This window comes from Macadamia integrifolia, chromosome 1 (genome assembly GCF_013358625.1).
Source record: "Macadamia integrifolia cultivar HAES 741 chromosome 1, SCU_Mint_v3, whole genome shotgun sequence".
Classification (NCBI taxonomy): Eukaryota; Viridiplantae; Streptophyta; class Magnoliopsida; order Proteales; family Proteaceae; genus Macadamia; species Macadamia integrifolia.
This window is the reverse complement of record NC_056557.1, coordinates 18,705,583-18,723,035: the sequence shown is the minus strand read 5'-3', so window position 1 is coordinate 18,723,035 and position 17,453 is coordinate 18,705,583. Positions and strand designations below refer to the sequence as shown.

Sequence of the window (17,453 nt, the reverse complement as noted above, 5' to 3'; positions counted from 1 at the left end):
CTTGCTCTCAACCATTGCAGGAAGCTGACACTCATCACCAATGAGAATAGCATGTCGAATGCCTGGGAGTTGTAAAGGTATTGCTGATTCACATTCCTTTAACTGAGCAGCTTCATCAATAACTAATAACTTAAGAGGCTCAATTTCTAAGGAATGCAACTTATATGAACTTGATGCTGTGCAGAAAATTAAAGAAGCAGATTTAAAACATAATTCTCTTATTGAGTATATGTTCATAGATTGAGGCAGACAGTCCATGAAAGAATCATGAAGAGATTTTAGAGTACTGAGGCACTGGTTTCTGATCTTTGACAAAATGGCTGATTTGGAAGAATTAATCCATTGAGGCTCAAGTTTAACCAGAGGAGGTGTTGCAATCCCAACTTCTTCTGAATGTAAAAAGAGTTCTTCAAGCTCTTTCTCAACCACATCGTCTTGAAACAACAGAATTTCAAAGGAGTCCAGCAAATACAGCAAAGAAGTCATGCATTGGAAAATCTCTGGCAAGATCAGATGTTCTGGCAGATGGGTGGATAATGCCTGTACACATTCTCGTAGCGGTTGTGCAACTGCCTTGAATCGTTCCCTTGTGAAATCAAGAAATGAAAGCACATCTTTGCTAGTTTGGTTCTCCTCGCAGGCTTCATTAACCTTGCTTAGTTCATTTTCCAAGTAAATATTGTACTGTGGAACAGAATTTTTTAAGAAATCTATCATTGATGTAAAGCGATACTTCCATCCAGTTAGTCTTGCAAAGCATTCCACAAGCCTATCGACCCGATAATCCAGAAATATTTCCTCAAGATCAAAATCCACTTTCAAGCGATCATTATTTCCAAACAACAACACATCCCCCAAGGAACATGTGATATTCACTCCATATTCAGCTTGCCTGAAACTTCTAACCAGCATAAGGACACGTGAGGCAACCTCCTTAACTGCAATGTTTGTTGGAGCACATGCCACAGTTCTGCACTTCATTTTTAAGGCACTCCAAAGCAATGAACTGACTGTTTTCGTTTTTCCTGTTCCTGGTGGACCCCAGATAAGCTTAACTAAACACTTGTGGTTGCACTGCATCGCCGAAATAGTGTGTAGTACGGCGTCAGTTTGGGACTTATTCAACTCGGGTAATATGCCCTTCTCAAATCTTTCATCCCAAAGAGAACAGGTATTGCAGCAATACTCAGCCTAGAATACGAAAAAAAACAACCAAGGAATCATCAAATTACAGTAATTACACAGCTCTCTGACCCATCTACTTCATATACAATAATATCGAAATTCTAACAGAAATAATCCTCTGTAACTATCTCTTATTTTTCCATAGTCTATCAAAAAAATAGTTGCCAAAGCGACGCCTAGGCATCCAGATGCCTAGGTTAACTAGTCTGTGCCGCCCAACGTGACACAAGGGCCCCTCCAACACCTTGAGTCGCATAGATGCCGTGACAACTATGATCAAAATATATGATTAAAATTTCACTAAGATGGTATTAAGAATTATATAACACAACTTTTGCAAATAAATAAATAAATAAATAGATAAATATTGAAACAATCAAGAAACCACAAAAAATATATTTATTTGGTTTCACAAGGCACATTTCGAGCCATGGAGAACTACCATATTGGGCACAGTAAATACATGGCACAGAAAATGAAGTATTTAGTTCCTGCCAATGGAAGAAACACCACTTGATCACCTATGTTCACCTTGAAGAGAAAGGTGCATCTTATGCATCACTCTACAATTACGTCTTCAAACCATTAACAATATTTCCATCACAGTTCCATAGATTGAACTGTTAGGGTAATCCAATTAACATTGATTGGTCCTAACAGTCCAATCTTTGAGCCTCTAATATAACCAATTACGTGATTTTCATTTCCTTTTCATTCACAATCTAAAGATCTCAGCCTAGAAAAACCAAGCCAAGAAAAATATAAGTCACCAACTCCTACGATGCAATAAATAGGTGGATACAGAACCCACAAATTCAAGTGGACCTTTGAGTTCTCCACAACTGTGAGGACTGTATGGCAGTATGCTTATAAATGAACCGTAGCGTTGTTAATCAATTCCATCCATAGAACTAATTATCTTCATTTTCATACCTTAAGATTGTCACCAAGAATATTCTTCATAATCTTCAAGTTTCCTATTCCTTTCAAAGCAGTCCATATTCTTTTGTTGGTCGTTAAATTCATCAGAAAAACTGCAAAAAGTGAATTCTGCATCCCCTCTTTGACTTCGATAGCCCTAGAAGCCTTAACTTTTAATAAAACCGCTGAGTCCTCTTCTGATTGCTCATCGTCAGGAGTCTTAGGTGCTTTAATGCCCTCAGCATTAACAGCTGCAGCAAAAGTCCATGATCTCCCATAACATTGTAAATCAGAAACAGTTTCAGGTATTATATCTGAGAAAACAAAAATATCCCCAGGCTTAGCTTTGTATGCTTCCTTGCCACCTGATATGAACTTGTTCTTCCAAGAGTCCACTTTAATCTCATATAAGAGTGAACCATAAGGCTTGAATTCTGCAAGGGAGGTTACTTCCGCTCGTGGCGCCTCTGAAATTACCTCCATGCTTGCACATAATAAAGCACGTGTTTCCTCTAATAAAGGGAACTTAAAAGACCCAAGATAATGCTCAACTGACAGAAAAGATTCTGGAATCCTTTCCACCTACAATGAAAACATTAGAAAATGGTTTAAGTTTAGAAAACAGAGAAATCAAAGCTCATAGACTTTATGCAGAGTCAGAAGCCACAATTAATTGATTCCATAATTAAACTAAGGGAAAAATATAGATGCCTGGTCACATGCCCCCTGCGCCAGCCCCTGTGACGGCGCAGTGGCCCCACGACCAGGAAGCAATCTCTTGCCCTTAAACTAATGAAGATACTTCCAAAATAGAGACAACCACCCTTACCATAAGTACTAGAATTAGTAGAGAGGTTAAAATGATGTAAAAGAAACTTACTTCAAGAAAAAGGATTTAAAATTTGACAACAATAAATAGAAACCAATTATCATAGTTCAAATGGAGGCCTAACATAACAGCTCAAAAGTCAACCTACTTGTTATGAAAATGTGCAGTTTGTTAAAAGGTTTACAATTGGAAAAAATGAAACATGGTACATTATCACTGATATAATTAATTCCACCAACAATAAAACCTTACCAATGGAAAATCCTCAAGATATACTAATAGCATACACCTAAGAAATCTAAAATACAGCTCTCAAAATCATACATGCTCAATGTTATAAGGAGTTCCGAGAACGAATATTAAGACTCTAATTTTCTACATTAGAAATAAACTACAAAACCAACTGGGAGCTAGCATCTTCGTTAAGAGTGAAACAGTGGTTCTATAAAATCAGGTCATGGGTTGTGATGCTATCTTGAGGATAATTGAGAATTTCCAATTGCGAATATTCCCAAATCTCAAGAAAACTTGAACAGCTGAATGCAGACCTAATAAAAACTATTACCAATATTTCACTTTGGAATTGTATTAGATGAAGCTAACGAATATCATATTCCCACCCTCCCAAAAAATAAAAAAAAGACATAGGAGTTTATCAAAATTATCAAGGAAACTTTTTAAAATGTTATACAAGATATAGTTAATTGGTTCTCGATAAAGAATTATTTGGTATTAATGACTGGCATTGCAAGTTTGCAACATATTGGAAGGTGTAGGGTTGGCACCACCATCTTCATGTCATCATATTCGTTTTATATATTACCTATCAAGTCCAAATTCCTTCGATTTTAATTCAAATAAATCAGTTAGTTGATGACAGTCTATGTGAAATAAAATGCCAGGCTGATTCTCCAGACAGGGAGATATTCTTATAATTGCATTGTCCTACAGTATCCAACATGATCTCTCATTCTACCCCTGATTAAACTCTTGTTAGCATTAGAAGTAGGAGAAATGTATGATTTACATGCATTTGAGAGTCAATGATCCATGCACACTAAATGTGTTCTACATTTATTCTAATATCTAATCACTGTTTACAATTATATGAATAGAATTAACAAGTTATATTAAGCCAGTTAGTACAACTATGTAGCCTTACTCCCTCACACATCCAAATACAACAAGATATACCCATTCTTTCCCTCAGCACTACAAGAATGCTGAAATTAATGAGAATGCCCTCTTGAGACTTTGATCTAATTACACAACACCTATATGATATCTTTGCATTTTGAAAATATTGATATTGGATCTTGACCTGCATTGTTCAGATAGATGAAATGGCCAACCAGTGTACATGTAGCTAATACCCACAAACATGAAATAAATCTTCACATAATGAAGATGATGATATCAGTACAAATCACAGAACCAAGTCCTCAGTTGTTAAGAAAAGCTAGGACCTGCTAAATTGCATGAAAGAGCAAGTTGAGGACTTAAATCCCAATTTTATGCATTGCAAAATCACAAATACACATTTGGCAGGCATCCATCCAAGGGGCAAGACCACCATCAGAAAATTTTAAAGAATAAATCAATGCCAAAGCAAACAAAACCTTTTTTTCAGCATTTTTAACCTTAATATGATTCAGTATATGGATACTAGGAATTCACTAACTTTAGACGAGCCAAGCTAAATCCAGATTCCATCTTAATGTGATCTATAAATGTGCTAAATGTGGTCTATTTAACCATTTTAATAGATCTCTTACTCTATAAGAAGTGCATGATGATAATACTCAGGTTGGGAAGAATTATCAACCACTCACCTGTCCCCAAAGAAATTAGCATTTGTTTTAAACACTTATACAACTCAACTCATCTCATGTCATCTCATCTAAGCCTTTATCCCAAATAAATGGGGTTGGCTTGTTCTAAACACTGAGGCTACCTTTGAAGATCAAGTCCAGAGAGGAGTAAGGGGACACGACAATATTAATGGGACGTGACAGTAACAGAAATGCTCTGAGCTGGAAGAGAATCTCTGGAGCAAGTACCACAACAGATGTTGAACCTTTGTGTGACATAGGTTGAAGTACAGGTGCATTGATTGAGGCTAACTGATCTAATTACATAGGGAGATATGGTGAATTGGACATACAACAACAAAAACTACTCAACCCCTTATCCCAACTAAAATGGGAGTTGGCTACATGGATTCTTTTCTCCAATCAGTTCAGAGCCATACTTGTTACTAGTCCTAAGCTATTCTTGTCTTTCCTTACCACTTCTCCTAGAGTCATTTCAGGCTTATTCCGGACTCTTTTAGCTTTTTCAATCGTAAGCAAATCTTGCTCTGTCCTGGTATACTCAATGATCTATGTTGCACATGTTCATGCCACCTCAAACGACTTTCTCGCAACTTATCATGTATCCAGACTACTCTTAGATTAGATTTAGCTCTAATTTGTCACTCCTTATTTTACCTTTTCTAGTTTTACCACTCATCCATCTCAAGATCCTCAATTCAGCTACACTAAGTTTGTTTATATGGTGAACTAGACATGGGAAATATTAAATCTGTTGCTTGATATTTTAGATTTGATCAATCAGTTTAGCTATTGTGCGTTACAATGAGTAAGTAGACGATTCAATCGTGTTGCAGATTTTATAGCTACTAATATACAATGCATTAAATCATCAGCAATTTATGTATGGGTAGGAAATTGTAAACTATGACTAGGTGAATTTTTGGATAAATGTGTAGTAGTCTCACATTCTCATCTCCATCACCATGTAAACTACCCCCCCCCACCTCTTTATACAAATAGTGAGGCAACCCTCTCCAAGTGTCAATTGGTTTGGCATAGGAGATGACATTACATGTGAAAGTTTGTCATCATAGAATTTAGTACTGGATTTAAAGAAAATAAAAATAAAAAAATTGCAGAAGTTTAACCAGACCGTAGCTGCCTAAGTGAGGCTCGGCTTAAGATCTGAGTGAAACGATTCAAAGAAGATAGATTGTAGAAACAGAAAATATTAAGCAACCACCGAGAAAAAAAAAATGAGAGACTGCTTGTGCAAACAGGGCTTCCCGAGTCATTTGACTCGGGCGAGTTTGAGTTTTTGATCTTCTCCTTGTAATGATCCCATCTAGGTTTTGAAACCAACAACAACCATGGTCATACTACTAATAAATGAATCAACCAATTAAGAAAAACTTGAAAGCACATAAACCGTACATTTGATCATAAGCAACATATAGAACGAAACATATGATAGAACTCCAAACCACTGTTGCTGCTAAGAGGAAGAGGAACAGCTCCCTAATGAACCTAAGTTCAGGGTTTGACAGAAAGGCGAAGAACACAGAATGACCCATTGAAGAGCTAGTCTGGAACTCTGGATTCTGGAACTTGTGAACCTGATGACAGGAAGAGCACAAGGAAGGAGGAAAACGGTATGGAACAATACCGGAAAACGAAACGACACAAAACTGATTTGCTGAAAAGGTTCAATATCGTAAAAGTACTCGTGTTTTTCCTTTTCTGAGTTGGGGAAGGAGTAGCCACGTTTACTCCATATTTTAAAAGCCCATCTGAATAAGATACTGTTTGATGGGCCATGACTATGGGCCTTATTGGGCCTCCCACATGTCTTTTAGATGTTTAACCAGACAGAATAGACAAAATGCAACCCAAGGTGATTAACAGTTCTAGTTCAATCTCTTTAGATAATCCATATGAGCCATCATCATCAGCTCTTCCAAGAAAAAGAAAAATGGGTTAAAGTTTAGTAGAGAAGGAGTAGATATCAAATTGGGTTTAAGCCATTAGTACTAGAAAATAATATCATTCAAAGCCAGATAGAGCAATCTATTATTAGACTGTAAAGAAGAAGAAGAAGAAAAGATAGGTGAAAATGGCAAACTTGGTTCTTGTAAAGCTCTTCATTGAAGACATCTTCTAGTTTCCAAGAAAACACCAAATCGATCAAGCCTGAGTCTTCTTCTGCTTCTGGTTGCTTTCCCTTCTCCTTAGATGACAACTTCTCCATCTCTTCCAACCTTTCTCTTCTTCCACTCTGCAGTAAACAGAGATAAGCAGAGAAATGAGAATCCACTTTCAGTCTCACCTTTTCTAACTACAATAAAAGATTATCAAATGAAAGAAGGAAAGAGAAAGCAATGGATTTCTTAGGTCACAAGGAACATAACAGGAGAAATGAGGAGGAAGAAAAAGGAAGGATTATGCTTATCCTTATTCCAAATCAAAAGCAATTCTACCAAAAGAAATCACTAAAAATTACTGATTCATAAGAAAGTGACAACCATTGTTCCATCTTTAATCCACTTTTAATCTCTTTCTCCCTTAAAAGAAAAGCTGATTCAAAAAGCTATAAAGAAGCCCTAATGTCAAAGACAGAAAGAGTGAGATAATAAGAAAGAACAGGATCAGGGCCTTCACTCTTCACTCTCCAAACCTTTTGGGCTTCTGTCCGTACCAGATGATGACCTGGTGGCTAGCTAATGGGTTGGGAGTACGGATATGAAAGAAACTTCCTTGGGAAGGAAGGTGGTCAGACTTCCATCAGTCAACGAAAATTCCCAAGTCAATGAATCCCAACCGTTAGATCTAGTGCTAATGGGCCCACCCATTCAATCTCCAATAAAATACTATGATCCCAAGAAGAATATAATCAATCTCCCATTAAATGTTGTGGTCCCATGAAAAAAATATATATTTATATATGGTCCGATGAAGAAAATAACACCAGAAATTCTGAACAAAAAAAAATTGAAACCTTGGCATGGTATGTAGAATTGGCCGGGTCGGATTTGATTGGGTCTGTTAACCCAAACCAATTTGGGCTACAGTTATAGTATGTCACAAATATTTTTTTTTTTGGCGGTGGGGGTGGGGGTGGTTGGATCCGAAGATGTTAGATTAGTGAAACCCGGTGGTAATGGATGGGGTAAAGAATATCTAAGGTAGGAAGTCATTGGGTTAAGTCAGCAAGTTATGTGGTATCACAATAATAAGGTGTTTCATGTACTCATGTTAAAGTGATGGGAGTGATTTTGATCGTTTAGAAAAAAAAAACAGAACAATCCATAAGAAGACAAGGAAGAGAGCAAGTGATGACTTACAAAAGAGATTGAGCGACCAAGTGGATAACAAAGTTCATTACCCAAAAAAAAAAAACCAAGTTGAGAGAGACTCAAGAACAAACTGCTCACAATTATATGGTGAGAGAACAGGTCTTCGAAGGACTTTTTTTTCCTTTGTATTATTAATTTTCTTTTTATTATCATGCAAGGGAGGGAGGGGAAGAAAGATGTTTAATGGAGTGGTCTTATGCCTAGACATAGAGGCGCACAAAATTACAGCCTCTTTCTTGTGATAAAAAAAAAATTATATTCATGTTGATGCCATTGTGGAATGCAACCAAAAGAAAGATGCTTAATCTCGTGGCCCTATGCTTAAGCACAGAGGTGCACGAAATTATAGCCCCATTCTTGCGATAAAAGAAAATTTTCATTTACGTTGATGCCATTATGCAATGCAACCATATAGAAATCTCGAAACCTTCTTTTTTTTTTAAATTGATTCCACTGGGAGGTATCCACTTGGCTGAAATTTTACACCTGACTATATGATTTCAAGGATCTCAAATGGGATGGTTACACAGGACAGTTTCTTTACTAGTTCTAGTTCGAAGGGGCCTATTTCACAATCAGCTTGTATATTAAACAATCCCAAAACTTGGATCTACTATTGTTTAATGACAGGACAGCTGTGTTCCAATTCCTCAATGATTCTAGGCACTCAAACACCAAAATATAAGTATTTCTTTGTAATTATGACGTAACCCGACATAATACAATTCCAGTTCCTTAACTGTTCTTGGACCTCAAAGTCACAAACCCTAAAATATAAGTGTTTCTTTCACACAACCCTTAAAATTTTTTTCCTCTAGAAGATCAAAATTTTACTGGAAGGAAGAAAAAAGAATCAAACAATAATACAAGATATCTCAAAAAAGTTCGGAGTGAGCCTCCACCTTCGGCATTGCCATTTAGCAAAATGCTCATTGCCGCTATCTGTAAAATTTAAAACGAGGCTAGCCAACCTCATCAAGAAGCAACTCATCTCTGATGGAAATTGGCAAGTCCACTCAAACTCCCATAATACTCAACTTCTTTGGCTAGAAAATCAACAATGGGATTAGCTTCTCTGAAGCAGTGGGTGATCTTCCACTCGATGGAGTTCATAGAGCATAGTCAACTTGACCATTCCTAATATACAAACCAAGGAATAAGTCTGTGACCAAGGATTAAAGTATCGGTATCGATCGCCGTATCGGTTGGTCAAAATTAAGATATGTATCGGAGGGTATTGTATCGTATCGAAGATATGTTAAGATACGCACATAAATGGATAGGGAACACATTTTTATACACTTTTGCATAAAAAAATAGTTAAAAAAAGCTATATAAACATGTAGAATGCATAAATACTTAAGTAAAAGGTATCGTATTGATAGACAAATATATTGAGTTGAAAATGTTCAAAATGATGAGGTTTGAGTTTCTTACAATTTTTTCTTTCCTCATTGCCATTGCCACTGTGATGAGTGCCGTGAAAAGTGTCGTGGTGGTTTAAATCCTTGACTAGAACCTTCTTCTTCAATACGAGCAACTACGATGATATTCTGCACTTGTCGAATATAGGCACAATATTTACCCCAGTCGAAATATTTATGGTAGTGGGTCTCCCATTCATTGTAGAAAAATTAAAATTTTTTTATAGAAGTTGTAGATTAAATGTTTTTAAAGAACATATAAAAAATCAACAAAGTGTGGACCAATATATTTGAGTAGATCTGAGAAATAAAAAAAAAATTGAAACCCTCACTTTTTTGGGGAAAAAATGTGGGTTTCATTTGAAATCATGTATTTAGTAATTATAAGTTATGACATTATTTTTAAGAGTTAAATGAACTAAATTTTCTAAAAAAAAAATTTTTGGGGGATTTTTCTTTTTTTTTTTTAAATTAATTTCGGAATAAAAAAATTAAAAATATATATTTTTTTGAGAAAAATAAAAAATTTCCATGGAAGTTGTAGGACACTTGTTTTTACATAACATATAAAAAATCTAGAAAACTGTTGATGAGAGTGTGAAGTGTTTGTTTCAAACAACAAAAAATTCACACTTAAGTAGCCGTATCGTACCGATACAGTACGATACGGCTTGATACGTATCGATATGGTACCGATACATACCGATACTCTCGGGAATTTTCAGATTTCCAAAAGTTCGTATCGTAGAGTATCATACGTATCGGTATCGATACGGTATGGCACGATACGATACGTACGATACGCCGATACACAAAAAGAGGCCCAAAATTCTCCGTAGCGTATCGATATGTATCGTGCCGATGCCTACATATATGGATACGTATCGGCCGATACGGCACGATACGCACCGATACTTAAAACCATGTCTGTGACAAAAATGTGCTACAATTGATGTTGAATCTGATTCAATCCAAAGTCGGTTCATATCCATATCACGGGCATATTGCAAGCCCTTGATAATACTCCAAATTTCTGAGCAAAATTTGTTGCAACTCCTCGCACAACCCTTAATGTTTCTTTGTAACTACAACATAATCTTATATAAGTTATAACTATTAAAAATTAATAAAGGGAGTGTTTGAAAGATACCTCTATATTGTATTTAGAATTTGACACTTTCTCTTAGTTGCTCCTCATTTTATTCCGAAAAGGTTTATAAAAATAAATTTGTAACAAAAAAGGGTTTATAAGAGAAGGGTATAAAAAAAGTTCTCAGGAATAAGATGAAAGTTATTTATATATATCATTATAAAAATTTGTCATTGTCACGAAAGCACATGTAAAATGGCACTATTACCCTCATTGGACAAAAAAAAATATTATACCAAAAAGGCTAAAAATAAGGTTATAAAAAAAATTGACACCTTGAGGGGTGTCAATAAGAATAGGGAAAGGGTTGGGCATGCTAGCGAGTTACCTAGGAACAAAGTATGCTAGCATTTTTTTTACCGTTGGATTTTATCAGTTTGATTTAATCATTGGATTCACATTTATTATTTTAATCTTAGATACATAAAGAAAGAGCTAGAAATACTTGGAAAGATCCAGCACGATTTTCTTGGGAAAAATACATATTCCTTATCCTTGTTGTGTCACTTTTCATTGTTGCAAAATTTAAAGGTTCGCCGATTCTTCACTAACCGTGATCTCAACATCAACGAAGAAAATTTCAGGTCGTCAACTCTCCTGCCACAGAGAAATGGGTTTTATGATTCAATAGAGAGAGAGAGAGAGAAGTTCAGGTCGTTGACTCTCCTGCTGTAGAGAAATTGGTTTAATGCGTAGATCAAGACAGATAAAGGGAGTACTTGATTGTCCATGGACAGCTTCGCCACTGTGAGGGTAGCGGCTGGAAAAAATGAAAGAAGAAGATCTTCTTTTTGCCTTCTGCCCTCTCTCCTCTTTTTTCTCTTCCTTTAGGGAGGGGATTGTCATGTGTGCTTTCCTGCGGGCCCCGCACCGCTGTATCACCGCTTGGAGATATGCCTATTTCGCAAGAGTATAAAGTTTATCATTGAGACAGGGGTTTGATGATGGTCCAATACGGGAGATTAGGATCATGCAAAAAGGGGTTTGGAGTTGCCACCTAGGATTATAGGCCTAGGACCCAGGGGTGGGCCTGATTCCTGAGAAAAGGGCCCGAAATTTGGTCTAGTCCAGATATTTAGGGTATGTGTCAGGTTACAGAATTGGGAAGATGTTAGGCACCCAATCTTCTAGGTTCAACTGGTCTTCCTACTAGATGCTTAAGAACAAACATTTTCCGCAATTACTCCTATTTCATATGCATGGCTAAATTATCATTCATACGTACATTGATTGAATTTAAAAGATTATGTACACTACTACAATGTCAGTATAGATTCTACATTATGCCAATTTGAGTGAGAAATTATACCTGAGCTTGACCCCTGTTCGGGTCAAGAGGGGTGAGACCTTGATTTGTGCCAACACGAATTGTCTCTTGGCTTTTCTTGGCTCAGAGAAAGATGGTCTTGACCTCCAACTTCCTTTCTCAAGAGATGTTGGTTGGATAGAGTTCCGACTAAGAACAGTTAGTTTTGAAATTTAACTGCGGTATCGATTTGGCAAAGCTTCAGCTAGGGATGGGCTACTTCTGAATTTTGGCTAAGGTGGCACTCCGACAGAGCTTCTGCTGGGAATGGGCTATTCTCTAGGGATTGAGGAACTTCAAAGGCCTGAAGAGCACTTCGAAGATCCGAAGAACACTTAGGATTTTATGAAGATCTCTTCGAAGGATTGTCAAACCTCAAAAGGGGGAGGGAGACTAAGGGAAACTTTTCCTACCAAAACCCACTCAAAGAAGGCAATGGATAGAAGAGTTTCGAAGGCCCGAAGAACACTTTGAATCTTATGAAGATCTCTTAAAAGGCTTGAAAAACCTCAAGGGGGGAGGGGAGGAGAGATGGCAGAGCTTCCTCTACTAAGAGATGCTCACTAAGAGGCTTGGGTTGTTGTGGTGTGTAAATCCAAAAGGAGGGGGGTATTTATAGGATTCTTGAACCAATGGGGAGGAAAGGGGAAATTCCATAGCCAATGGGGAGAAAAAGAGGCTTTTCTAAACCAATGGAATGAAAAAATGAAATTTTGGGCCAATGGGAGGTTGTGGTTTAGGGTATGCTAGCGGGGGTAGTGTATAGTGCACAAGTGGGTGGAGAAAAAATCTCTTTACCCAACAGGTCAATGGAACACATATTCTGGCCATTAACGGTGGCACACAAGGCTGGGTAAGGGTGGCCGGGACAGCCATGGGTGCACAAGGCAAGAAGTGTGTGCGCGGGGAGGCTGGCAGGGATGTGCGGCATATGGCGAGTGGGACAGGCAAGGCTACACGCGACAGGGGGTGCATGGTGCAAGCATGGTGTGCACAGCAAGCAGGCAGGGGCACGCGGCGGGCTAGTAGGGGTGCAAGGCAAGAAGGCAGGGGCGTGAGGTAGGCAAGATATCTGCAAACATCCCAATTGACACCCTTACCTAGGATTGTCTTCTTAAAACACCTTAATTTCTACCACATGCAGTTGAGGTGGGCCTTAATTTTATCAAAATTTACGGCAAGGTAGGTTTTCAGGAACCATGGTTTCATCCAAAATGAAAATGGGCATAAATTCTTTCTTAGCTAAAAATAAAGTTTTTAAATTAAAAAATTGAAAATGGTTGAAAATATGTTAGTTTTGAAGATAAAAGTTGAAAAAGTTAAGGGGGTTTTTTTTTAGTTAAAAATAAGAATTTGACAGCTGCAAATAAGGAAAATGTCATATGAGAGAACATATTAACGATAGATGGAATGGCCACATTACTTCACCAAATGGTAAAAATAGATGAGCTCTGTTGGAAGACATTCTTAAGCGGGACTTATATTGGAGCATTTGCCATGAAAATAACACTGAAAAAATAAAAAAATTATTTATGGAGATGGCTCTACTCTCTTTACTTGTTTGAAGCTGAAATTGTACCAATGAGATGTTTATCTGATCGATACTCTATTACATGGATCAACCCATGTAGAGCACATAGAAACGCCTTTTTTTTTTGTTTTTCTATGCTCAGAAACGCAAAAATATACAAAAAAAATCATTTGATTTTTCTGTTACGTTTAACTTGTTTTCAAAATAAAAATAAAAATAAAAATTTATATCTATTTCTGTGTCTAAAAACAGGAATGGAAAACACAAGTTAGACATATTTTTCTATTTCTAGAAACAAGTGAAAGGGACAAAAATTATGAAAAACCTGATACTGAACTCGACCTATCCCAACCCAACTCATTGTTGAAACTTCTCGTTATACAGAAGCAGCGACTCCAACTTGGTTGTGTGAAGCTCACAGTTCTGGACTGCCTTCATCCTTCTGAAGCTCATCTCCACGAAACATACATATAATTTCAAAGTCATACCTTCACTCGTGAGGTGCATACTTGCAACATCATGCCTTCAACCGGACTACACTGTTGAACACATTTTAGGAAACAAAAAAACCCAAACATCATTTTGCAATTTCAAAAAAACCATTTCTACTGTTTTTAAACACAATAACAGCAGAAACAATATAAAATGGACAAGTGAACAATAATGAAATGTTATACTTCACTAATTATATTGCACGTGCCATTTGTGAGTTGTAAGTAATACAAGAATTTCTTGTGCTATCACCTTTTCACCTGACCGGCTTCGATTTAATCTTCACGTGCCAATTGGCTAGTTCATGAGGACGAAGTCCGGATCAACTCCTTATGTTTGGATGAGTGGGGCAGATTTGAATCCTTCATGGGATGTGGGACAGACCCCCTACTCATGACTCATATCTTAAAAATATCAATGAACAAAGATATTGTTAAAAGGGAAAAAGAATCTTGTCTTGCTGGAGCAGGAAACACCCAAATATAGGTTATACAAAAAGACCATGCTGCCCCCCATGGCTAGGACGTTGAAGTGCTAGGACAGGTTAGGCAAGGTGTTTCCTGCCTACTAGTGGAGGCTATGTGGGCAGGTTAGAACCATTAAGCGTTGCTATAGATTCAATCAATAGGAGGCAGAGAGGTCATATCATTGTGAGAGGGAAATAGAGAGAGGTGGTGCTATTCTTTACCTTATGATGGAATATTTTTTAAAGCAAAGAATTTCTTTGTGTCGAGGTAAAAAACTTAATCCTATTAGGATTGTAGGATTTTTGTCTCTTAATTCCTTTGCATATACAAGGGGTGAGAGTTGGATATTAAAAATAGGAAAAGGCTGGGCACACTAGTGGCGTGCCCAGCCTGTATCACCCTCTCTCCTCCCTCTTTGGAAATGACCTCTTTGCTCTTATGTGTTCAGCCCTATAATTGATATGTACTGTTAGCTTACCAAAAACTGGTGGCATGCTCAACTCTCTCCCTTTTGAAAATATTCTTCTTGGCATCATATTATTCTATGGCATTCTAATTCTTCCACTCTACTTGTGGATGGGGTTATAAAGTGGGTTCCGTGGGGTGTGGAGGGGGGGGGGGTGTGAGGGTCTTTGGGTTTAACAACGAACAAATTTACTGTTAAATTAATGAGTCCACTCTTTTATGCTGGAATATTTTTGGTAAGCCGGGAATTTCTGTGTGTTTCAAGGTGAAAAACTTTAACCCTATCATTATGCTTAGGAAACTTTGTTCCTTTTCATAAAGGAAACATACTTTTCCTGAAATCACATATATATTCTATGCCATTCTAATTCTTCCACTTTATTTGTGGAATCGTGAATTAGGGTTATAAAATGGGTTTTGAGTGGTCTTTCAGTTATTCTTTATTTGGTGCTATTAGAATCCTCTTATGTGTAGGTGATGGTAAGTGAAAAGAATGCAATCAGATGATGGGGCCGAAGCATTTGTCCTCTTGGTCTTCTCAATGGTAGGGACTTATGGTTGGATAGTATTGGTGTTTACTCAAATGTGTTAATCATAGTGAAAAATGTTCATGGTACTTGAAATACAAGTAAGAAACCATTTATATATTTTTTTCCAATTTTCAATATGACAATGAATAAATTAAAGTTACTGTTAAAATTAATGATTCTATTATTTTCCTTATATTGGAATATTTTGGAAGCAAAGATTTCTTTCTATTTCAGGGTAAAAGTCTTATATGGTCTTCATACAAGGCTTCCTGTCCATCTTCAGCGAGCCCTCTTCCTCGGCAGTGATGTATGGAATGCCTGGTATGGTTTCTATGTTTCAATCGGATACCAATTGCTTGGATGAGTTTGAAAGCTTTAACCTATTAGGATTCGTCGGAAACTTTGTTCCTTTTTCTTTTCTTTTTTTGCTTAAGGTCAGCAAAAGTATATATTAAAATGAAAAAAATTGAAGAGTATACAAAAGCCCAAAAGGGCACTCGCACAATATACCTCCGCCTTCGGCATTACCATCAGCAGAGAAAAGATAGAGAAAACTGAACAAACTCAGAGCTCAAGAGAACCTGAACCATGATTTACCCATAGCATCCGACATCTATTCTTTGAAAAATACTCTTCTTGGAACCACATCTATTCTTTGGCATTTTAATTCTTCCACTCTACTTGTGGACTTGTTGATTGGAGTTATAAAGTGGGTTTGGTGGGGTTTCTTTTGGTTCTTCTTTATTTGATGCTAACAGTCCTCTTTTGTGCAGGTGAGAGTTGTGATTCGTTGGCAATTCAAGAGGGGTGTGAATTGAGTATAACGAAAAATTTCACAATTAAAAACTTGACTTTACCCAAGATGTTAACATTTGATTATAAGATTAGGCTATGAAGGCAAATGTGAGAATGGGGAAAGAGAGGATGAAATTGTGATTTAGATTGGTTTAGAAAATTTTCCTAAACCCAGTACCATGAGATCCCACTGGACTTTCTACCATGATTCACTTTTGAGGTATTGATCAAACCTTTCACAATTGTTTATTGGGTTCACAGTTAACACAACTGTTTCGAGTTGGTAAGGGATCTTTGTCATCTCACGAAGCATGTGGTTTTGAGTTCGACTCCTTTTAATTTCTTGGGGTCTCTCACGCGAGGGTGTTTAATGCTCTTCATTGCTTTCAGTGAAGGTTGAATGACCTAGTTCATACAGTCACGGGGTTAGAGGGGTGTGAATTGAGTATAACGAAAAATTTCACAATTAAAAACTTGACTTTACCCAAGATGTTAACATTTGATTATAAGATTAGGCTATGAAGGCAAATGTGAGAATGGGGAAAGAGAGGATGAAATTGTGATTTAGATTGGTTTAGAAAATTTTCCTAAACCCGGTACCATGAGATCCCACTGGACTTTCTACCATGATTCACTTTTGAGGTATTGATCAAACCTTTCACAATTGTTTATTGGGTTCACAGTTAACACAACTGTTTCGAGTTGGTAAGGGATCTTTGTCATCTCACGAAGCATGTGGTTTTGAGTTTGACTCCTTTTATTTTCTTGGGGTCTCTCACGCGAGGGTGTTTAATGCTCTTCACTGCTTTCGGTGAAGGTTGAATGACCTAGTTCATACAGTCACGGGGTTAGTATGGACCCACGGGACTAGTTAGACCGAAGGCTTGGATACCCATCTTTAACACACATACACACACAACTGTTTCAACTCACGTTCAAACCTCATGGTTTCCAAGGCTCATCACTAGTTAATAACCTTTTACAACCAGCACTCCTCCGATGAAGATTATACCAATGGCTCACACGCCAAAACTAAAAGCCTATAAGAATGTAGATAGTACATAAAAGTGCAAAGGAATTATTCTCATAGATTAAATCTCTAAGACGCAATAAAAGATCTACCAATAATGTTCTTAAAGTCTTCTTGGAACTATCCAAAAACCTCCCTTAAATAGAGGTCAAGGAATTGCC

At 37.1% G+C, this 17,453-nt stretch overlaps 1 protein-coding gene across 2 annotated transcripts in view; it reads right to left on the bottom strand.

Annotated features, from left to right (window-relative positions):
* Positions 1–7,376, bottom strand: part of LOC122081069 — a 31,448-nt gene extending 24,072 nt beyond the window's left edge. The window contains exons 1-4 of one of the 2 annotated variants that reach the window (XM_042648032.1): positions 7,272–7,376; positions 6,872–7,024; positions 2,119–2,688; positions 1–1,191 (exon numbers count right to left, since the gene is read on the bottom strand). In XM_042648032.1, coding sequence (XP_042503966.1) covers positions 1–1,191; positions 2,119–2,688; positions 6,872–7,024; positions 7,272–7,274 — 1,917 coding nt within the window. In that variant the 5' untranslated portion in view covers positions 7,275–7,376. Of the gene's footprint in view, positions 1,192–2,118; positions 2,689–6,183; positions 6,412–6,871; positions 7,025–7,271 lie in introns of those variants that run through there. The other variant, XM_042648039.1, reaches the window with a different exon arrangement.
* Positions 7,377–17,453: the final 10,077 nt, after the last annotated feature.